This window comes from Coregonus clupeaformis, unplaced genomic scaffold, assembly GCF_020615455.1.
Source record: "Coregonus clupeaformis isolate EN_2021a unplaced genomic scaffold, ASM2061545v1 scaf0340, whole genome shotgun sequence".
In the NCBI taxonomy this organism is placed as follows: domain Eukaryota; kingdom Metazoa; phylum Chordata; class Actinopteri; order Salmoniformes; family Salmonidae; genus Coregonus; species Coregonus clupeaformis.
In genome coordinates, this window is record NW_025533795.1 from 40,666 (window position 1) to 63,373 (window position 22,708).

Here is a 22,708-nt window from a genome sequence, read left to right on the forward strand (position 1 = left end):
CTGTCACGGTTTCGGCCGAGGCTGCCTCTCTCCCTTGTTCGGGCAGGCTTCGGCGTTCGTTGTCTCCGGAATACTAGCTGCCACCGTTGTATGTTTCATGTTCGTTTGCTTTTGTCTGTTTGTTGTCACACCTGTTCTCGTTTAGCGTAATTAGTGTCCTATAAGTTTCTCGTTGTGTTTGTCTAGTGTTGTGTGTTATTGATTTTGGTCTGTCGTGTGTTGGGCTTATTTTCGCCCTTTCGCTCGGTTGAGCTTTCCTCCACTGCGTTGGAGCGTTACGCACCTGTTAGTGCGCTTTTTGCTTATTCGCCTTTGTGCGTATTTTTGCCTTCGGGCAAGTGTTGTCATTTTTCCTGTTTGGAGATTTACTAAAGTTGTTTGGACTATCCTTCGGTGTTCTGCGTTTGATTCCACCACTACACCCACCTACAGCACGCGTGACAATAAGGACAAAGCAAAAACAGGTTTTTAGATGTATTACAAATAAAAAACGGAAACATAACATTTACATAAGTATTCAGACCCTTTACTCAGTACTTTGTTGATGCACCTTTGGCAGCGATTACAGCCTCGGGTCTTCTTCGGTATGACGCTACAAGCTTGGCACACCTGTATTGGGGGAGTTTTTCACCATTCTTCTCTGCAGATCCTCTCAAGCTCTGTCAGGTTGGATAGGGAGCGTCGCTGCACAGCTATTTTCAGGTCTCTCAAGAGATGTTCGATTGTCCGGGCTCTGGCTGGACCACTCAAGGACATTCAAAGACTTGTCCAGAAGCCACTCCTGTGTTGTCTTGGCTTAGTGCTTAGGGTCATTGTCTGGTTGGAATGTGAACCTTCGCCCCCAGTCTGAGGTCCTGAGTGCTCTGGAGCAGGTTTTTATCAAGGATCTCTCTATACTTTGCTCCTTTCATCTTTCCCTCGATCCTGACTAGTCTCCCAGTCCCCCAGTTCTCATGGTCTGAGAGTCCATTAGGTGCCTTTTGGCAAACTCCAAGCGGGCTGTGATGTGCCTTTTACTGAGGAGTGGCTTCTGTCTGGCCACTCCACCATAAAGGCCTGATTGGTGGAGTGCTGCAGAGATGGTTGTCCTTCTGGAAGGTTCTCTCCAATCTCCACAGAGGAACTCTGGAGCGCTGTCAAAGTGACCATCGGGTTCTTGGTCACCTTGCTGACCAAGGCCCTTCTCCCCCCCATTGCTCAGTTTGGCCGGGCGTCCAGCTCTAGGAAGGGTCTTGGTGGTTCCAAACTTCTTCCATTTAAGAATGATGGAGGCCACTGTGTTCTTGGGGACCTTCAATGCTGCAGTAATGTTTTGGTACCCTTCCCCAGATCTGTGCCTCGACACAATCCTGTCTCGGAGCTCTGCGGACAATTCCTTCACCCTTATGGCTTAGCTTCTGCTCTGACATGATCTATCAACTGTGGGACCTTAAATAGACAGGTGTGTGCCTTTCCAAATCATGTCCAATCAATTGAATTTACCAATCAAGTTGTAGAAACATCTCAAGGATGATCAATGGAAACTCAATTTCAAGTCTCATAGCAAAGGGTAAAAAACGTATGTAATACATTTGCACAAATTTTTAAAAACCTGTTTTCGCTTTGTCATTATGGGGTATTGTGTGTAGATTGATGATACATTTTTTTTATTTGGTCAATTTTACAATAAGGCTGTAACGTAACAAAATGTGGAAAAACGGAAGGGTCTGAATACTTTCTGAATGCACTGTATAATGACGAGATGCTCACGTCTCCATCCAAACAATACGAGTTGTTGTCCCAAAGTCGGGAATGCAGGCGACAAGCTTAGGTCTGCATATTATGCCCATAGAAACACATTTTTGGCGAGAGTGAGCCCTCTTGCTTCGCCTCTTCCTCTCTGCTGCATCTAACGCACAACACAGCGCCACACTGTCTTACCGTATGTAACCCATGTATCTGATGCTGTCTGGTCAGAAAAAGTATGACATGCCATACTCCTTTTTTCCAGATAGCATCAGATACATGGTCTACACATACGGAGACAGAGGGGCGCTGTTTCGCTTGCTTGGATACTTTATCTGAGATTGATGCGTCTTTCTGTCGGTGCGCGTCTCGGTCTAATAAATGATCAATATTTATATATTTTATTTGGACGGGCAAGGAGGTACGGTAGGGCCCCTAGGGCCCGCCCATAACGCCGGCCCAGCACACAATTACATTGATTTAACACAACACTCTCCATTTGTCATTATCATTACTCAGACTGGAAATGCTGCCACACTGTCATTTCAGCTGAGACATCACAGGTTGTTTTAGGGGCTGTTTATTTTTTTGAGTTGGTATTGTAGTAAGTAGGCTATGCTGTGTGTGTGTGTGTGTGTGTGTGTGTGTGTGTGTGTGTGTGTGTGTGTGTGTTCAATCAATTTCAAGTGTTTCAAGTGTATTTCTATGTCTCTTTCTCAAGTGCTTTCTTTCCTCAGCAAATGTGCATTTGCATTTCTGAATTAGTGGAAAACATTTCCGAATGCATTTTAGCGGACATTGAAGTTGAACTTTTAAAAAACAAAAAACAATGGTGAGAATAAATCAGTCTATTCTTGACATTTATTTCTTAGGTTCATGGCTTATTTTTTGGATAACACAGTTCCTCTACAGTTCTACAGGATTTCAGGAGTCATGGATGAAGAACTGGTCACGTCAGATAGGGTGGTTCATCTCCCAGTACAGCCAGCCAGCACCTGGCAGGGGATGAGAGGTCAGCGCTGGTCAGTATACAGAGGGAGGTCAGGCTCAGAGCTCTGATTTTCATTAAACTGGCAGACAAGCAAAAAAAAAAACATGGCCAGAGAGCCCTGTAAAACATGGAAGAGGCCAGGAATTGGAGCATGTGATGGTGCCCCCGTGGAGCAGGTGGCGTTTGACCTCAGAAGACCAGGAGGTGGCCCAGTTGGCAGCAGCCATGGCCATTCTGTGTCTTCCTGATTGATAATGTGAATGAACTGTGCCTACCAGGGTTGGGGTCAATTCCATTTTAAATCAGTTAATTCAGGAAGTAAACTGAAATTCCAATTCCAATGAGGAAAGTTGAAATTGTATTGGAATTTCAGTTTACTTTATGAATTGACTGAATTAAAAAAGAATTTGACACAACCCTGGTGCCTACTGCTCATAATTAAATCAAATGATAAAATCAGATTACTATTTTAATACACATTTAAATGTAATTCAAAAATTGTGGTGTTTGTTATTTGACAGAGATTTATTCATGAGAAATATTAATGTATATGTACATTTTCAAACATTTGTACTGTATAATACTGGTAAAATATAAAATATTATATAGTACCATTTAATATTGCAATGTGACAGTGGTAGTGGTGCTTGTCTGAGACAGAGGTCTGGATAGTAAGGTTTGTCCTCTCAGATGTAATAGTCTCAGCATCACACTCCCTCATAAACTAAACCCAGTTGCACAATTCCCCCAGAGAGCTTGCGAGAGACTCCCTATGATTGGTCAATTAATAATTCAGGAACACTGTTTCCACCTTAAAGGAATAATCCACTAAAAAAGTATACCATTTTTTCATTAGTCCACTGTTGATACAGTCCCAAAATGTTTTGCATGTCAGCAGTCAAGCAATCAAGCAATTTGCATCATCATGATGAAAGTCCCATATCTTGAAAACATTTTGGGACTGTATCAACAGTGGACGAAAAATACCAAAAGATAGTTTTTGAGTAGATTATTCCTTTAATGCAGTGCACACCCAGCATGGTGACAAAGGTCAATAGTCAATTTTTTCCCTCTATTTCTGTTTTTATTATCTTGTTGTTGCACAGCAAAAAGTGAATTGACGTGACCTCACAGTGATTGCCATGCAAAGTGGCCAAATTTGGCGCCAAATCGAATGTTTGAACTCTGTCTAAAGTCCAAATGTTACCTCCACTGCACGTGGCCAATCCACAGGTAGAGTAAGGAAACTACTGCTGCACTATGTCAGTGTTTAAATCTGTCCATACCAGCATTGGAAACCCAGTTCTGATTTTCTGTGCGTGTTGCAGGCTTTAGGCCTACATAAATCAAAGAGAAATCCAGCCCAAACCAAACCTGTACGATCCCAAACATGCTGTATTTACCCTCCTACACGGCAGGTCAAGTTTCAAAGTTTCCCTCTCCGGGTTACATGAAACACAACAAATATTGACTGGGGCCAAGCGTCTATCAGCACTCGGTGGATTTTTAACCCTCATTTTGGGATCTCTCTGCTCCTGCTTCAGTCCCGGCTGAAGGACTGTATCTGTGAGTGTCAAACCTCGGCCACCACATACAGGCCTGGAACCATGAGACGCCTGGCTCTCCTCCTAAGCCTGCTGGTCCTACACCAAGCCCACTGCTTTGAGTTTGTGGTAGAGGGAGAGTGGGAGACGGAAACGGTGAGTTCATATATTTCCATTTCAACTGTTATACGATAATGAGATTGTTTTATAGATATGTCTTAATGGCCTTAATGCTGCTGGACCCCAGGAAGAGTAGCTGCTGCCTTGGATCCTTAATAAATACAAATACAAACGTGTGTAGATACAGCCTTCTCTCTATCAAATGTCTTTTTTGATAATGTTCCTTTTACAGAACTATGTTTTATGTGATGTCCATGTGATTGATTAATGTACAACTTTTATTCTCTGTCATTTTAAAAATGGCCCCTTTGTTCTACCAGTCATTAGAGGAACAACATGGACGATTTAGGGTGAGATGAAACTCTTATTTTTTCCGAACAATTTGTCTGAATTAATGTTATATAATGTCATAGTTTACTATTCACAATCGTTAATAATCTGCATTGCTTATATTCAATATGACATTGATTCAATAATACAACATATTATGAGGGAAATTATCCTGTCTTGAGGTGGGTTTTTGTTTTGCCCAGTTACAGAAATAGAATACCAACAACATGTAGAAGCAAGCAGTCTGCTTCATTGACCTCTGAACTATTGATAAAGGGGTTACGTAGAGGTCAATGGATTGAACCCAATGAAAGTCCTATACATGTGGTCAATATAGGCTTACTGACAATTCCAAACATTTAATTTAGAATTTTTATCACCTACACATATTTACTGTTAAACCTTTTCTCTCTGAGGGCAGTATGGGACAGTATAGATGTTTCTGCATCTACATTGCTTGCTCTTTGGGGTTTTAGAATGGGTATCTGTAAAGCACTTTGTGACAACTGCTGATGTAAAAAGGGCTTTATAAAATATATTAGCTTGATTGATTGGTACAGAGCTGATTGTTTCTGTGTGTTTCCAGAGGGCGATATTGACCAGTGAGGAGCAGGAAGACTTTGAGGTAGGTTTCTCTCTCTGGTCTCTGCTTGATGTTTGACCCCTCTGTCCACTGTGACAGAGTTTAGTCCTCTTATCTATTAATCAATGGTCCTGTTTGAAGACAATCCGCTGACAGACAGGTTATTGACTTCACTCTGCAGTTGCTACATCCATTTAAAGTTTCTGTGGTAAAATATGTCATTTTCTTTCTCAGAATTATCAGCCTGTTATACACTGAGTATACCAAACATTAGGAACACCTTCCTAATATTGAGTTGCACCCCTTTTGCCCTCAGAACAGCCTCAATTCATCAGGGCATGGACTCTACAAGGTGTCGAAAGTGTTCCGCAGGGATGCTGGCCCATGTTGACTCCAATGCTTTCCACAGTTGTGTCAAGTTGGCTGGATGTCCTTTGGGTGGTGGACCATTCTTGATACACACAGGAAACTGTTGAGCGTGAAAAACCCAGCAGCATTGCAGTTCTTGACACAAACCGGTGCGCCTGGAACCTACTACCATACCCCGTCAAAGGCACTTCAATCGTTTGTCTTGCCCATTCACCCTCTGAATGGCACACATACACAATCCATGTCTCAATTGTCTCAATGCTTAAAAATCCTTCTTTAACCTGTCTCCTCCCCTTCATCTACACTGATTGAAGTGGATTTAACAAGTGACATCAATAAGGGATCATAGCTTTCACCTGGATTCACCTGGTCAGTCTATGTCATGGAAAGCGCAGGTGTTCTTAATGTTTTTTATACTCAGCGTATAAGTAGATACTCCAAAGAAACATGTTTCCTATCCATTTTTCAGTCAGATATTTCGATTTATTGTAGATTTTTTTTAATTCTGTGTTCCGAAACCACTAGTTTGGTTTCGATGGATATGATTGATGTAGAGATGTAGAGAGCTTGACTCACAATTCCTACGCAACGACAATCGTCCCTAGTTGATGACATCACAGCCAAAGTCAGTCTCACATGCTCCACCTCTCTCTGTAGGCCATCCGGGGTGATGACATTACAGTTAAGAGCTACAAGATGGAGAGCCGCATCACGTCGCGGTTCTGCCACACCACGGTCAAGAGCTCTGTGATCAACTCTGGTCCAAATGCCCAGAGCATTGGCTTCAATGTCCAGATCCCCAAACGATCCTTCATCACCAACTTCACCATGTGAGCAACTGTCTCAATCACAATAAAAATCACAATCCTCAATCCCAATCTCAATCCCAATGTCACGATCACAATCACACTGTAATACAACCCTCAACTTGTTGTTCTGTCCTGTTTTTAGGAATGTGAATGGGATAACGTTTGTGGGCTCAGTGAAGGAGAAGACTGTGGCTAGGAACCTCTACGCTCAGGCTAGAGCCAGAGGGAAGGCTGCAGGCATCGTCAGGTACCGTACAACCCACAATGCACCATGGCTATGGTATTTAGTGTAGCTATACTGAAGAATTACATCTTGGACAATACAAGGAAATGGGTACCCACCCATTTTTTGACCACTATGAATCCTATGCCATTCCTAACTGCCGTGTATAACAAACATTGTTGTTGCATAAGACCTTTCTAGAGTACCGTAACGGACTATAGAGCTGCTAATGCTACCCCACAGGGCTAACTCACAGGACATGGAGACCTTTAAGACGGAGGTCCACGTGCCTCCCGGCAGTAAGATAGAGTTTGAGTTGCACTACCAGGAAATGATGCAGAGGAAGCTGGGCTTCTATGAACACTCACTACACCTGCAGCCCGGACGACTGGTGCCCCACTTCCAGGTGAGAGAGACTACGTGTATGTGTGTGTGTGTGCCTTTGTGCCTGCATGTGGTATTTAACAACTGTATTTGATAGGTCAGTGCTGATGAGTCAGCATACTTGTCTCTCTGCAGGTGGATGTGTATATCTATGAGCCCAATGGCATCGCCTCTGTGGAGACACCCAACACATTGGGAGAGCATTTCAGCGGCATGGCCAAACTCACCTCCTCTAAGGACAAGGCTCACGTGGTGTTCAAGCCCTCGCTCCAGCAGCAGAGGAAGTGTGAGAACTGCACCACCACCGCTATCGATGGCATCTTTACCGTCAAATACGACGTCCTGAGAGACAGCAATGCCGGGGAACTACATGTGGGTACACACACTGACATAAACACACGTAGTAACACACTCTTTCAATCACTTTACTCTGTAACAGAAATGTAATATAGGAAGTATTGGTCACTGTTATCTCACTGTTTCTCCTAGGTTTCTGATGGGCATTTTGTGCATTTCTTCGCCCCGACGAACCTCTCCCCCCTTCCTAAAAACATTGTGTTCGTCATTGACGTCAGTGGATCTATGTGGGGAGTCAAGATGAAGCAGGTGTGTGACGTAACCATAGAAAAACTCACAGGGGTCAATCTGTGCCCCATCAGTCGAACATCTCTCTTCTCTCACAACTGGTAGAGCATGCCTGACAAATGCTACACTGCCTTCATGTGGGTATTCTGTGAAATTGCACTGAAATGACTGTCCTCCAATCTCATTCATGACTTTATCTCTCTCTCTTGCTCTATAACTCTCTCTCTCTCAGACTGTGGAGGCTATGCAGACCATATTAGATGACCTGACTATGGATGACTACTTCAGCATTGTTGACTTCAACCACAACGTGCGCTGCTGGAGTGAGGAGCTGGTTCCAGGCAGCACCATACAGGTGGCTGAGGCCAAGAAATACATCCAGAACATCAAACCCAATGGAGGTGAGAGAAGGAGGGAGAGAGAGGGATGAAAGAAGGAGAGCGACAGAGAAAGAGAGAGATGTGGAGGAGTATAAGGAAGTAGAGGGCTGGATGGAATTAAGAAATGGGGAGGGACAGAGGAAAGAGGAAGAGAGGAAAGAGTGGTGGATATCGAAAGCCTGTGTCTGATTGGCTCTCGCTGCCGTTTGACCCGATGCAGGCACCAATATCAACGAGGCGTTGCTGAGGGCGGTGCAGATGCTGGTGAAGGCGTCCAATCAGGGCATGATCGACCCACGCTCAGTCTCCATGATCATGCTGGTGTCTGATGGAGACCCCACTGTCGGTGAGACATCATACCGCTGCTGATCCCAAAACTGACACTGACTGTCTTTTCATCACCCACCTAATACCGCTTCACCCCCCTTAATTTTCACCCTATACCCCCATCTAATAACCTCTAGTAGTGTACTGCCCTTCATACTATTGTGCTACCATCATCCACCATCTTCCCATCTCTGTGTAGGAGAGATCAAGCTCAGCACCATCCAGAAGAATGTGAAGAAGGTCATGAGGGAGGAGTTCTCTATCTTCTCACTAGGCATCGGCTTCGATGTCGACTACGACTTCCTGGAACGCATCGCCATGGAGAACAGGGGCGTGGCCCAGAGGATCTACACCAGCCATGATGCCTCAGAGCAGCTACGGGTACGACAGACCCCTGTCCCTAAAACTCCCATTCATCCTTCTCTCCCTAATCCTGCATACAGTTGTATCACTACTCCTCCTCCATCTTCTCCTATTCTTGTATAATACCTCTCCCTTCACTGCCTCTCTCACCGCTATCTCTGACCTCCCTCCTCCGTTCTCCCCCTCCAGCGGTTCTACAGCCAGATCTCGTCTCCACTCCTGAGGAAGATCACGGTTCAGTTCCCAGAGGACTCTGTCTCTGACGTCACCCAGAACCACTTCGACAAGTACTTCAGTGGCTCAGAGCTGGTGGTGGCTGGGAAGGTGCTGCCCTCTGAGTCCAATACTCTAAACAGCTTCACCACCGCATCCGCTGTGAGTCATACATACACATGCACGCATGCACGCTCATACACACAGGGGTGGAAAAAGTACCTAAAAGTCGTACTTGAGTAAAAGTAAAGATACCTTAATAGAAAATCACTCAAGTTAAAAGTAAAAGTCACGCAGTAAAATACTACTTGAGTAAAAGTCTAAAAATATTTGGTTTTAAATATACTTAAGTATCAAAAGTAAAAGTAAAAGTATACATTATTTGAAATTGCTTATATTAAGCAAACCAGACGGCACAATTTTTTACTTTTTTAATTAACTGATAGCCAGGGGCACACTCCAACACTCAGACATAATTAATAAATGAAACGTGTGTTTAGTGAGTCCACCAGATCAGAGGCAGTAGGGATGACCTGGGATGTTCTCTTGATAAGTGGGTGAATTTTCCATTTTCCTGTCCTGCTAAGCATTCAAAATGTAAAAAGTACTTTTGGGTGTCAGGGAAAACGTATGGAGTAAAAAGTACATAATTTTCTTTAGGAATGTAGTGAAGTAAAAGTAGTCAAAAATATAAATAGTAAAGTAAAGTACAAAATATTTTTATTTAAGTACTTTACACCACTGCATACACACACGCGCAGGCACACACACTCACCCGTGTCCTACCCTCTCTCTGTCCCCCTCTTCTCCCCAGGATCGTCTGGACCTGTCCCTGCAGACTGAAGCAGACTACCTGGAGCTAGACGCTGCGCTGGCCCAGCAACAGCATGCCTTCACTGGCTTCGCCAGACAGATGTGGGCCTACATCACTGTCAACCAGCTACTGGCTGAGAGGTGAGAGAGAGGGAGAGAGGGAGAAAGAGAGAGAGTTTAACACATCTTTATTTTCAATCCAAGGAGTGAATACAAAGCTTGTGCTATAAATAGCCAGCCCTTCGCTACAGACTACAGAGCGTTAATAGACATACAGAGTAGCGTTTTGTGAATGTTATATCCCTGTTCCCTACAGGTCCCTGGCCCCCACTGCTGGTAAGAAGAGGAAGATCACCCAGAGGATCCTGACCCTGGCTGTGGAACACCAGTTTGTTACGCCCCTCACTGCCCTACTGGTGGAGAGTGAGGAGGCCAAGGAGAAGCTGCTCGCTGACTCCCCGAAGGACCCCAAACAGGGCTGCTGTGGAGGTGCTGATCAAAATCACTAGTGTCCGCCATTTTGGGTTTTGTAAATGTACATGAGTGTAAGAGACTGAATAGAGCTATCCCAAACCCGCTGTGTGTGTGTGTGTATGTGTGTGTAGGAGGATCTGGATCTGGTATGACTGCTCTCGGAGGAAGGACTCCAGTGCAGGTGGTTCACAGCATCCCCCCCTGGGTCCAGTTGACCACCCCTGCCCCCCCTAGCCACGCCGAGAGGCCCCTACCAGATCACATCACCATAGGTGACAATAATAACACACACACACCTCTATACACATCTGTGCTACAGTATAATACTTCTCTACCTGTCCATATCACCATAGGTAATAACACACACATAGCCATACACTGTGTTTTAAAGGGGCAGTGTGGACAAAAACGTGATTTTCCTGTGTTTTATATACATTTCCACACTATGAGGTTGGAATCATGCTGTGAAATTGTGAATATTATGATAATGCACTTTTAGTGTAAGAGCTGTTTGAAAAGTCAGCCTGAAATTTCAGCTTGTTTTGCTGGGTGGGGGTTTTAGAATGCCTGGTCACGTCACCAGGCGATATAAGTTAATAGACCAATAACAAAGAGAGTTGCACTCCTCTCTGCCTATAACAGCTAGTTTTCAGGTTACACATCCTTCCCATTAGACTCCTCCAATTAGGCCCCGCTCTCAGACCACTCCCAGCCAGTCCTAGCTAAATTCTTGCTTGAGAAATTGCATTTCGCTAAGAAGCTATTTTTGTTTCTTTTTGACTATTTTAATTGAAAACAATCACAGTAAGTTACTTAATTGTTACCCAGAAATGGTTTGATATTGAGATAAAAACAGCTGCCCTGGGCCTTCAACATAGCCTACCTCCCTACCTGGCAATATTGCCGTGGGTAATATTCCTATGTCCATTGTGTCACTACAGTAACGGCTGTCTGTGTGTTTTCTGTATGACAGTGGAGAACGACCCTCACTTCATCGTCCACCTGCCTAAAAACAACATGGACGTCTGCTTCAACATCGACTCAGAGCCTGGACACATCCTCAACCTGGTGTCAGACCCCGGTGCAGGTATGTGTGTGTGTGTGCGTGCTTTCGTGTGTGTGCATGCATGCAAAGATGTGTGTGTCCGTGCTTGTGTCCTCTTACCTCTATTCTCCGCCCTCTTTGTCCTCTAGGTGTGGTGGTGAATGGCCAGCTGGTTGGCTCTAAGAGGGTGGAGATGAAGGAGAAGGAGAAGGTGAACACGTACTTTGGCACCATCTCAGTGTTCTACCAGCCTGACGGCATCAGGGTGTCAGTCAGCACTGACCGTATCGTCCTGACTGACGACAGAAACAACCACTCCTTCAGCTGGGGAGCCAAGACCGACATCACCCAGGACAGGTAGGAACATGCACGTTCGCACACACACACACATAGACACACACAAACCGCTGGTCAGGCACCATCAGCCTATTTTACTATGGTAAGGTTTGGTAAGGTGAAAAAGTACATTTCAAAAGTACAAAGTTTCCTGTTTTAACCACATGCTATGATCACTGTGTGTTTCAGGGTGAAGGTTTCAATAGTGAAGGACTCCAAGGTGATGGTGACGGTGGATGACAAGATCACTGTGATGGTGCTGCTACATCGTGTGTGGAAGAAACACCCAACCCACGTGGACTTCCTGGGCCTCTATATCCCCAACAACAACCAGTACTCCTCTCAGGCCCACGGCCTTATAGGTAGGTCACCAATTATACCCAAGTGTTACTCTGTAACAACAATGTTATAAGCTAATTAAATCAGTTTACATATAGTGGCAAGATACCCTACATCTCCTTATAGTGAACCCTGCAACAGTATCCCTATATTTAATCGCAGCCTACTTCACTAGGGTCCACTGACCTGTGTGTGTGTGTGTGTAGGTCAGTTTGGCCAGGAGCCAGAGGTGAGGGTGTTTAACCTGCACCAGGGAGCTGACCCTCTGAAGAAGGAGGCCACTATGGAGGTGAAGGGCAACAAGCTGGTCGTCACCAGGTAAGAACACACACTCTCTCACATGCACATCCCTCCAGCCAGGTAAACCACACACCATTATTGGAAAAACATCAGCACATATCACACATACTCAGCCGGTAGACTTAATCTCTGTTCAGGTCATCCTTCCACCATATCACACAGTGGGACATAGGGCATATGAGCGCAAACATGGTGAGGTTTGTAGATGAGGTTGTAACTATTTGATGGTGTGTGACAGGGGCTGGCAGAAGGACTACAGGCAGGATAATAAACGGGGATCTGTCGTCTTCTGCTGGTTCATCCACAACAGTGGCAAAGGCTTCATCGACGGCCATTACACCAACTACATCGTCCCACGACTCGACAGCTTTCTGCCGCTCCCACTCTGAGCGACCAATCGCAAGGCACACAGGGGTACCATGTAACCCAGGCAGTCAGAGACAGGGTGTAGTTATAGGGGATATTCTACGGTACAGGAGACATATATGCAGCCAATCTGAATACAGACACATATGTTATTACCTGTTTTCATATCACATCTGTCTGACAACTCTCACGGTTTATAAAAAGCTAAGGAAAAAGCTGTAGCAGTATGTATAGAAGTGTGAATGTTTCATTATTTTCATGAAGACTACGATGCCAGCTTTGAACTTTGTGTACACACACACACAGATTTCTTAACCAGAACATTCTAATGACTGTTGTATTACTCAGACCTCACCTGACATGGCAAAATCCAAATGTTTTTCAATCAATCATTGTATCAAACATTTCATAGGTCAATTGTGTTGTACTTTATTCAATAAAATAATACAACATTACAATTTAATTGTAGAGAACCATTTTAATAACAATACAAAATAAAAAGTATTTTTTTCCATAATCATTGCTCGGCTAACTCAGGAAGTGATACCGCCATAGAAAATGCATTCTGGGATATTTACAGAAAGTAACTCTGACACAGTAGAGTCGGCTGATGGGCCTCTCAGTGGAGGGGTAGGGGTTCTTGGGTAACGCTGTCATGTAACGGAGGTCATAATAGATCAGGCCATTTTGGAGAAATCCTCGTAGGCGATCCCGTCCACCCTCCTCCCTTTCATCCGACCCTGAGGACGAAAACATACCCTTGTATGAGAAAATAAGAACCATTCATATCATCCCAAAGCAGTTGCTATACCAAACATTTATTCCACCACCAACCGGTAGAAACTGATGGATGACTGCAGCCATTTTGTGCCTGGTCCTTACCGAGTCAAGTGTGAGGGTGGCACTGAACTTCCTCTCATCTATGGAGTCCAGTAGGGCCTCTGTGTCTCTGTACACACCGTTCAGAATCAGGACCCGTTTACCTGTGGGACAGATGAGTTAGATTAGATTTGGTAAAATAACAGGTCAGATTACAGAATGGGATATCAAGTAAAATGTACAGTTTGCAAATGATCAGTTTCCTGTGGACAGGTGTGTGTAACCATGGCGAGAGCTAGATTACCTGGTGCAGGGATGACCGTCTCCAGGTGACTCTGGTCTAGTTTCAGTTTGTCACCTGAGTCAATCATCTTCACTACGGCCGTGTATTTATCCTGCACCTCCTACAACACACAAATGTTAGCCTAAATGTACACATGGCCTTCTTCTCAATGGCAGTGTATTGACTATAACCCTCATATAAGCTACTTAGAACACAAAACTGGCCCAATCACACATCTTGAATTTGATCATGCATGTGTGGAACTAATGTGTTACCTTGACGACTCCTTTCTTCTTGTGGTATTTCTCCCCCAGTCTCTTGGTAACAACTTTGATTACGATGCCTGGGTGCAGCCAGTGGTCCGCTCTCACAGACCTCTTCTTCTGCTCCTCCATCTGAACAAAACACAGCACACAAAGGGTTACATGCACACATGTTTAACACAGAGTTAACTTGATAGTGCATCAAGTCAATTCGGAAGGAGAACTGGAAACACTACCGTACCTGCATGATCTCATCCAGGGCTGATTTCTTCTTCTTCTCTTTGGCTTCTGAGGTGGAGGGCGCATCTTTCCTTTTCACTGATCCTGCTGCCTTCAGGGCACTGGGACCCAGGGCCGCACTAAGGGGAAGAGGTAGACACAGTGTTAATCTGAGTGAAAGAGTGAAATCCCCAGTCATTAACTATTGCTGTTTTACATTGCTATTGATGACGGTGAGTCATTCTTAATGAGCTTCAGATTACTGTACCTAGCTTTAGATGGGCCTTCCGCAGAGGAACAGGAGCCCTTGGCCAGATTGAAGGTAACTTAAATATAATCAGAAATATAACCAGTAAGAGATGAGAGGACATAACAGTGTAATCAGTATAATTTCTGACCAAACGCATCATGACTACAGTCAGTGAGTTATCTATAAAAAACAAAAAAAAATACTTTTCTCTTCTTCACTTTCTCGTTTCAACTCAGTGAAAACCGGTGCTTCCTGAAAAAAAGAGGGACAGATTGTTTTGATTCCATGACATGTCATAGGTAAACAGTATCCTTGGCGAACAATAGGGATGTGAATCTTTCCTTTCAAGCACGATTCGATACAAGAACAAAACTTTTAGATTGAAACGATTCTGTGTGATTCGGTTTAATTAGTGGAATGAATCGATCTGATTCAGTTCGATTTGATGCACTAACATTTGTTGCATGAACACATTCATTTTCCATTCTAAATTAAAATCTGATACTGATGATGCTCAGGAGCTGGGTCTCTCTGAGCTGGATCTGTCGGAGATGACTTCTTCTGAGCTGTGTGTGTGTGTGTGTGTGTGAGAATTATGTATGGTGTGTGTAGGCGCCTGAGCTGAGCCATAAGGCAGACTGAGCATCTACCACTATCAGATTAGGGGGGAGCGGGGGAATTCACTTTTGAAATCTCCATCACCCACTGATTAATTTGTCATTTTAGCAGATTCATTAGATTTCTTTTGCTCATAAAATGTCAATATTTATCTTTAGAAATTAGCTGAAATAGCAAATTAATATATTGAATATATTAATATATATGGATTTCACCCCCGTCTCAAAAGCGAATGGTTGTGAACGTTTGGAACTTTACGGAGGAGAGCTGCTCTTCTCCCGCTCCAACCATAGGCCTACATTGCGGCTCGCAAAATGTTTGCTGTCCTTGCTATGAAATTACAACTTTACCCTGTTCATGTAAAAATGACGAAATGCACTGACTGTTAAAAGTAAAACCAACAAAACGATTTCTTATGGATAACCTGGCAATCGAAAAGCCCCAATCAGCAGTTAGATGTGCAATCAGCAAGATGTGAGTTGTGTCCACTCCGGTAGCCAAAACAACACCACCAGTAAAACACAATTTTCTACAGTGCATTTGGTAACAATGACCCATCAAATTACATTGGTTGTCACCCAACTAATAAAGCCTCAGATTTGACATTGTGAAAGCCATTGCAAAAGCTGAAGGTTCTGCACAGATTGCGAAAGCTGAAGATTGCAAAAGCTGAAGGTGCCGCACAGATATACGAATATTAGATCAGGGATAGGCTCTCGTTGGCGCTAGCTGCTCTGTGTGCACAGTTGTTATCTGACTTGGAGACCAATGACTGTCATATGCATTTACATGCTTAGTTCGATAGGCTACTGAAGGAGAGGACACATCAATTCAGTCACAAAAGATTAGAGGTCTTTTTGGAGGTGGGAAATGAAATTATATGAGTAACAAACGTTAGTGAACTGGAGGTTCGTAACATTTTAAAATTGATTTTCTGACCGATTCATGCTAGATTTGGATCGGTTTGGGCTACCGCGGACCAATGCACTTTGATCTTAAACATTTGTACCGGGTGCCGATGCGTATCGGTGAATCGTTACATCCCTAGTAAACAGAACCCTTAGCCAGTCCCTGTTCAGCAGACAGAGTGTAATATGTCCTCCTAGTCAGAGGAGGGCAGTAGTTGTGCTCTCTCACCTCAGGCTCCCTGCCCCCTTGGCCCCGGCGGACCTGCTCCTCTATGAACTTGGCACTGCGCTCCTCGTCATCAAGGTCCTGCTTCTTCTTCCTCTCCAGCTCCTCCTGCCTCCGGATGGTCTCTGGGTCGCGGTCGATGTACTGGATGTACCAGCCTTTGGGCGTCTCGTCCACCTTACAGAAACCTGGGAGAAGTCATCAGACACAGCAATGTCAGGGATCAGACAGACAAATACACATAAAATCTGTTCTAAGAGGTATGAGCGTGACAGTACCCTCTTTCCCCAGCCACTTGGTGAATTCAGTGAGAGTCTCCCACTGGGTGGAGTTCATATGGACATGCTCTCTGTCATTGATGTACTCGTTATAGACAATGTTGTTGTGCACTCGCTTGGTTCCTGGAGAGAGAGAGAGAGAGAGAGAGAGATTCAGTGAGGTTGAGGTTTGTCTTACAGTCTCTTTATAAGTAGTTAGTATGTAATATTGCATGTACATGTAATAGATAGTTTCAGAAGAAATCAAATATTACCAAAGCGTCTTTTGATCAGCTCAATAAAGTCAGTCTTGAACTCCCTTGGTGAGAGAAAGAGTGGAGAAAGCAAGTAAGTCCATTGGTGGAACACCTCCCCTGGCTCATCATTACACCATTATTGACATGTCATTTCAACAGTTTATTGGAGACAGTGTTATAGAACACAACATACCAACAGCCAGACCTAAGTAAATGCAGACTGACTCACTGTGAGAAGTTGTCCATGATCTGGTTGGGGTCCTCCGAGGCCAGCAGCAGTTGTCTCTGGTGGGACTCGGACATGCAGTGGCATTTGAAGCCATTCTATTGGCAGAGAGGGATAGCTAGTTCAACCTTCTGCATTGTATTAGCTAGCTCTTGTCCGTGGCGTTACCGTTAGTGCGCAGAGCCTAACTTCTGACATGCCTGATCGAGATCTAGCTAACGTTACCTACTTTCCTGTCGACAATACAGTCTATCTAGCTAGCTAGCTACATGGTAAATGTGCATTCTGTCCCAATGAGTAGGTCGTTTAGGACGCTTTCAACATTTGGCTTGCACCTACTAGCAAATATGGCAAACGTTACGCTATATAACGTTAGCTAGCCATCTTTCTTACCTCGTCTCGACATTGTTTCTGGCACATCTGACAATACCATCGCAACTTTTGAAGACCCTTTGCTTTGATCCTATTCCCGATCGCCTTTGGGCTTAGAAAACCCTCTTTTCCCATGTGAAATAGTAACGTTAATCGTCTACATAAAAATATGCAAGAAAATTATTTAAATTCGAAATGAAACTCGAACACGTTAAATGTTGTTGTGCTCTTCTCCTTCCTTGTAAAAACCTGCCGCTTCCGTGGGTACTTTGTCATCAATTTACGTGTACTTTAAAGTAACGCGAGGTTCGTTTTTTCGTCCACATTTTGCCATTTACTTGCGCTTGCGCAGTCCTGCGAGTCTGACCTTCATCGAAGTAATCATGTTCGCCAGGACCAGCGCGTTGGTGTTCCTCCCACAATGGTAACGTTTTATTTGCTCAATTACGTATATTTGAAAATATGATTTTGAGCATTGTGCTGTCGTACACATATATGACAAACATGTACGTCGTATGCGTTGATGAGCGATGTAAAACATTGCAAGGACGCGCTAACCCATAGGCCGCAGATGGTGTGTGGTGTAGAGAGTGAATGGCCAAGTTCAGCCGGTGCGGTGGCTAAACTGACATTAGCTTGCTAACTAACCATGTCATTGAAGTGTGTGACAGCTAGTTAACGTTGATTAAATGTTCCTTAAGTAATTCGTACAATGTCAGATGTTTTCAGAACAGCGTTTAGCTCGTGTCAAAATCAATGTCCCTCCCACTAACTAAGTTAGCATACGTTATCTGGATAAACCTAGCTTGCTAACTGTTAGCTGGTGACAGGGACTCTATAGGATAACGTTAACTAACTGTTTGATAATATAGTTGTACTAACAACATTTATTCGCTTATAGGTAGCTAGCTATTTGTATTGGGAGGCAAATAGTTTGTAATCCCCGAATTGAGGATGTCCACGTTATGGCGCGAACTTGCAATGATAATGTTTCTAACTAGCTAATTCTGTTTGTTTGTAGTGGGCAGGTCAGGAACATGGCTACTTTGAAGGACAGTAAGTATTTACCTTGCCATCTCTTTAACTAATCTGTATTACATCAAATCCACCCGTGAGCTTCCTTTTTTGAAGTCTGATGCGCAAGTCAAACTTTAAAATCATGATGATATTGTAGTTGTGTGTGTCAATGTTATTGAACCACAAATGTTTAGTCAGTCAGTGGCATCCATCGTTCCCTCTCCCATTCTAGTCACCATCCGGTTGAAGTCCATCAAGAACATCCAAAAGATCACCAAGTCCATGAAGATGGTGGCAGCTGCTAAGTATGCCCGCGCTGAGAGGCAGCTGAAGCCCGCCCGCGTCTATGGAAATGGTGCTGTGGGTATGTCACTGCACACTCTGCATGATCTCTATACACACACACACACTAAAGTCCAAGGGAATGGATGGTTTCTATGTGAAGGTCATGACTGTCCATTATTACGGTCCTCTATTAGGACCATAGTGAGAAGGCAGGGGTAGTTCAGGGCCTGTATTCATAAAGAGTCTCAGAGTTGGAGTGCTGATTTAGGATCAGTTTAGCCTTTTATATCATAATGAATAAGATTACATGGACAGAGGGGACCTGATCCTAAGTTAACACTGCTACTCTGAGGCGCTTCTTGAATACTGTCCCTGTACTGTCAGGGTCGTTTCACACACAATTACTGGAAATGCTTTTTGTGACGTTTGCCAGTGGTGTTCAACAAACCTGTTGATGGTCCCTCTTCTCTTGTCTGTATGTCCTCCAGCCCTGTACGAGAAGGCTGAGATCAAGGCCCCAGAGGGAACGGCCAACAAGCACCTCCTGATCGGTGTGTCGTCTGACCGTGGTCTCTGTGGCGCCGTCCATTCCAACGTGGCCAAGGCCATCAAGGCCAAGATCGCCAACCTCACTGGCGAGGGCAAGGAGGTGATGGTGGTCAATGTGGGGGACAAGCTGAGGAACATCCTGCAGAGGTACAGAATGATAATAAAGAAATACAGCCACGTCAGCTTTACTTTACTGTATGATGCCCACAGCAACAGGTCCAGGGTCAGTTTCGTGGTTCCCTGTTGTATTTAGTTTATTACCATGGCAACAGTGTTCCCTCCCTCCCAACCACCCAGGACACATGGCAATTACCTGCTGCTCAGCTGCAAGGAGGTGGGCCGCAAGCCCCCCACCTTTACAGACGCTTCCATCGTCGCCACAGAGCTGCTCAACATGGGCTACGAGTTTGACCAGGGTGCCGTCATCTACAACAGATTCAAGTATGGATGGACTCCTTCCACATAGCCACATTTCAGTATCTTGTCTCCTCCAAATGGCTTCTTAGTTGAGCCACTATAAGGAGATAAAAAATGTTGGTATGGGAAGATTCACGTCAAGGATAGTCCCATCCTTATCCTTCAAAGTACATAGCCCATTATCAAAACAAGTCTTGAATGGATGTTATTTTCCCCCCTCATTCAGGTCTGTGATCTCCTACAAGACTGACGAGAAGCCCATCTTCTCCATTGATACTGTTGCTAATTCAGGTACAACACCATTGTTTTGAAGGTCGTGTTAATTATTTAGAGTCTAAGACATTGGGGAGGGGTTCCCCAGCTGACATGGAATGGTTTTAAGATGGTCATACTATGGATCATTTAGCTATTTGATTTTTAATTTTAGGACCCTGTTAGGTTTCATAAAAATAAATACAAAAATGATTTGATCAAATATAGATTTTGGCCTTTACTACTAAAGCAAATAGAAACGCATTGAATAACACATTAATAAATGGCAACAAGGACAGTCAAAAAATAAATCATAAGAAACAAGGTTTTGAAGTGTCTGTCCTAAATCTAGGCGTTATATATTTCCTGAGTTGTAAAATATTTTTTTACACACATTTAACCCCTTTTTTTGGGTAGGCACAACTACCTAAAACCGGTACCGGTTACCTTCAGATGAGTCCCGTGACACTTGTGGGGGTCGTAGAGCAAAACAACTCCATCGGGTTCGTGAGAATCTCCTTTCCACAGTGGGATCCCATTAGTTTGTAGGCCAAACGGTTCGGACGCTACCAAACAGAAGTTGGCACATTGACGGTACTGACTTCAGATGAGTCTCCTGACACTTGTCGGGGTCGTTGAGGAAAACTGAGACCCCATCGTGTTCGTGAGAGTCACCCCTTTCCAGAGTGGTCATAATAGTTTATAGGCCAAACCATTCGCTACAGGCGTTTTCACAAGATGACAGATTTTTGGGATGTCTCATGGTCTGACAAACACCGCTCTAGCTCTCCCACCTTTCACAGCAGATGCGGAAGTGCAACATCGGCGGATGCGGTGGATTGAGACGCATCCAATGCAAATAGATGTCTCTAGCTTAAACTGACGGATTTTAATAGGGATTTTCTACAATTATGTTAATTAGGTTGACGCACCGGTGCGTCAATCGATTCTGGGGGGTTAATACGTCTTCTTTTTCCTCTCCTGTAACAGAGAACATGGGCATCTATGATGACATTGATGCCGACGTCCTGAGGAACTACCAGGAGTTTTCCCTGGTCAACATCATCTACTTTGGTATGAAGGAGTCCACAACCAGCGAGCAGAGTGCCAGGATGACCGCTATGGACAGTGCCAGCAAGAACGCCTGTGAGCATCTTCTTCCTCCTCCCCAGCCTCTGCCTTTTAACAACTGACTTATTGCTCATCTTCCTCACTTGTCTATTAAGTTGTAGGCTTCCTGCCTGCCTCTTAGCACACACAGTAGCTGTTGTCCTTTGTGATGATCTTCCTCACTCTCCCTCTACTGCTTGATTGACCTAGTGTAATGCCTCTAGGGTTGCCATTGATATTACAAAATCAGCTAATCTGTGTGCCTGCACTGTGATGGCTTTGTTTTGTGATTCATATCAACCCTAACTCTGTTGTTCTCTCCCCTACAGCTGAGATGATTGACAAGCTGACCCTCACCTTCAACCGTACCAGGCAGGCTGTCATCACCAAGGAGCTCATTGAGATCATCTCTGGAGCTGCTGCCCTGTGAGTACTGTTCACTCTGTCAGCTTCTTTCTGCCTAGCTCTCTCTCTGTTTCACTCTTGGTCCCTCTCCCTCAAACTCTTCCCTCATACATTGGTTGGCTTCCCTTGGTGTTCGATCTGTCCCTCACAGTAATGGTTTTCTTTTTCCCCCACACAAAATAACCCCACTCATTCTTAACCTTGATTAGTTACCTAGACTTTGAAAATATCCTCAACGTCTTGCATGAGCCCACCCATTTGTCTGTCATTATTAAATATTTAGAGTCCTTTTCAAGTTTGTTCACTAACCATTATTTTGTGTCAACCTTATTACTCCACTCCAACCCCTCATGTTGGTATCAGGACCTAAATCATGTGATCCTAGGTAACAGCCTGTAGGATACACTCACTGGGTCAGTTTCCTGGACACAGGGGGAAAAAAACATGCCATGCTCAATGGAGACTGGTACAAGTGCTTTTTAGTCCACGACTATGCTTAATCTGTGTCCAGAAAAGCGGCCCACAGTAGTCTAATATAGAATAGCGCCCTCTGGGGCCTAGTGTGTTTGATCATGAATCCAGATCAAAAGTATCCTGTTTCTTTATTAAAATCAGAATAGCAACCCTATTATTCCCCCACATTTAGTGTGACATTTTGGTTGGGTGTTTTGTTTTCATCCCGTTTTTCTGAATGCGTGTTTGTTCTGTGTGGTTTCAGATAAATGGAAAGATCATCCTGCCAGCCATCGCCAATTGTTTTGCTATACATGCTTCTAAGTACTTCAAATGGCTGTTGAGAGTTTATGAACATTTGTGCTTCTATTTGTAAAATATATGGAAAAAATAAACCTCTTACAGAGAAACGTGTTCCTTTCTAATGTCCTACTAGCTCAACTCACAATAAATCCTACTTGTGACCATGAAAGATGAGTGTTGAGATGTTTGAACATAAAGCTAGGCTACACTACCGGTCAAAAGTTTTAGAACACCTACTCATTCAAAGGTTTTTCTTTATTTTTACTATTTTCTACATTGTAGAATAATAGTGAATACATCAAAACTATGAAATGACACATGGAATCATGTAGTAACCAAAAAAGTGTTAAACAAATCAAAATATATTTTATATTTGAGATTCTTCAAATAGCCACCCTTTGCCTTGATGACAGCTTTGCACACTCTTGGCATTCTCTCAACCAGCTTCATGAGGTAGTCACCTGGAATGCATTTCAATTAACAGGTGTCTTAAAAGTTAATTTGTGGAATTTATTTCCTTCTTAATCAGTTGTGTTATGACAAGGTAGGGGGGTATACAGAAGATAGCCCTATTTGGTAAAAGACCAAGTCCATATTTTG

General features: G+C 43.9%; 3 protein-coding genes across 5 annotated transcripts; 2 read left to right on the forward strand and 1 right to left on the reverse strand.

Moving 5' to 3' along the window:
- Positions 1–4,012: 4,012 nt before the first annotated feature.
- Positions 4,013–13,082, forward strand: LOC121543958 (inter-alpha-trypsin inhibitor heavy chain H2). The gene is made up of 20 exons (XM_045214924.1): positions 4,013–4,416; positions 4,701–4,730; positions 5,297–5,335; positions 6,320–6,492; positions 6,614–6,718; positions 6,938–7,100; positions 7,214–7,450; positions 7,568–7,684; positions 7,896–8,064; positions 8,264–8,389; positions 8,570–8,751; positions 8,923–9,108; positions 9,761–9,900; positions 10,076–10,248; positions 10,365–10,505; positions 11,207–11,320; positions 11,428–11,635; positions 11,804–11,976; positions 12,160–12,271; positions 12,492–13,082. The coding sequence occupies exons 1-20, from the start codon at positions 4,324–4,326 to the stop codon at positions 12,640–12,642; spliced, it is 2,832 nt and encodes a 943-aa protein (XP_045070859.1). The 5' UTR covers positions 4,013–4,323; the 3' UTR covers positions 12,643–13,082.
- Positions 13,083–13,181: 99 nt separating this feature from the next.
- LOC121543570 (DNA/RNA-binding protein KIN17) lies at positions 13,182–17,557 on the reverse strand. The gene is made up of 12 exons (XM_041853556.2): positions 17,339–17,557; positions 16,949–17,043; positions 16,738–16,781; positions 16,484–16,606; positions 16,209–16,393; positions 14,657–14,705; positions 14,472–14,529; positions 14,226–14,343; positions 13,997–14,116; positions 13,743–13,842; positions 13,502–13,602; positions 13,182–13,359 (listed from the first exon to the last, which is right to left on the reverse strand). The coding sequence occupies exons 1-12, from the start codon at positions 17,450–17,452 to the stop codon at positions 13,297–13,299; spliced, it is 1,170 nt and encodes a 389-aa protein (XP_041709490.2). The 5' UTR covers positions 17,453–17,557; the 3' UTR covers positions 13,182–13,296.
- Positions 17,558–17,635: 78 nt separating this feature from the next.
- On the forward strand, positions 17,636–22,277 carry LOC121543571 (ATP synthase subunit gamma, mitochondrial). Of its 3 annotated transcripts, none has more exons than XM_045214926.1 (9): positions 17,636–17,741; positions 18,339–18,373; positions 18,567–18,698; positions 19,108–19,315; positions 19,466–19,609; positions 19,812–19,876; positions 20,828–20,983; positions 21,277–21,373; positions 22,071–22,277. In XM_045214926.1, the coding sequence occupies exons 1-9, from the start codon at positions 17,701–17,703 to the stop codon at positions 22,072–22,074; spliced, it is 882 nt and encodes a 293-aa protein (XP_045070861.1). In that variant the 5' UTR covers positions 17,636–17,700; the 3' UTR covers positions 22,075–22,277. The 3 variants fall into 3 exon arrangements, with proteins under 3 accessions (XP_045070861.1, XP_045070860.1, XP_041709491.2); XM_045214925.1 differs by lacking the exon at positions 22,071–22,277 and adding an exon at positions 21,716–21,737; XM_041853557.2 differs by lacking the exon at positions 22,071–22,277 and having other exon boundaries at positions 21,277–21,377.
- The last annotated feature ends 431 nt before the right edge of the window (positions 22,278–22,708 follow it).

Coding starts and splice junctions, on each gene's coding strand:
- LOC121543571 (XM_045214925.1), top strand. CDS start 17,701: ATGTTCGCCAGGACCAGCGCGTTGGTGTTCCTCCCACAATG. Junction 18,699..19,107: donor CTATGGAAATGGTGCTGTGG/GTATGTCACTGC, acceptor TATGTCCTCCAG/CCCTGTACGAGAAGGCTGAG. Junction 19,610..19,811: donor GTCATCTACAACAGATTCAA/GTATGGATGGAC, acceptor CCCCTCATTCAG/GTCTGTGATCTCCTACAAGA.
- LOC121543958 (XM_045214924.1), top strand. CDS start 4,324: ATGAGACGCCTGGCTCTCCTCCTAAGCCTGCTGGTCCTACACCAAGCC. Junction 8,065..8,263: donor GAACATCAAACCCAATGGAG/GTGAGAGAAGGA, acceptor GACCCGATGCAG/GCACCAATATCAACGAGGCG. Junction 8,390..8,569: donor TGATGGAGACCCCACTGTCG/GTGAGACATCAT, acceptor ATCTCTGTGTAG/GAGAGATCAAGCTCAGCACC.
- LOC121543570 (XM_041853556.2), bottom strand. CDS start 17,452: ATGGGAAAAGAGGGTTTTCTAAGCCCAAAGGCGATCGGGAATAGGATC. Junction 16,394..16,483: donor CAAGTGGCTGGGGAAAGAGG/GTACTGTCACGC, acceptor GACTTCTCCCAG/GTTTCTGTAAGGTGGACGAG. Junction 13,603..13,742: donor GACGGTCATCCCTGCACCAG/GTAATCTAGCTC, acceptor TCTGTCCCACAG/GTAAACGGGTCCTGATTCTG.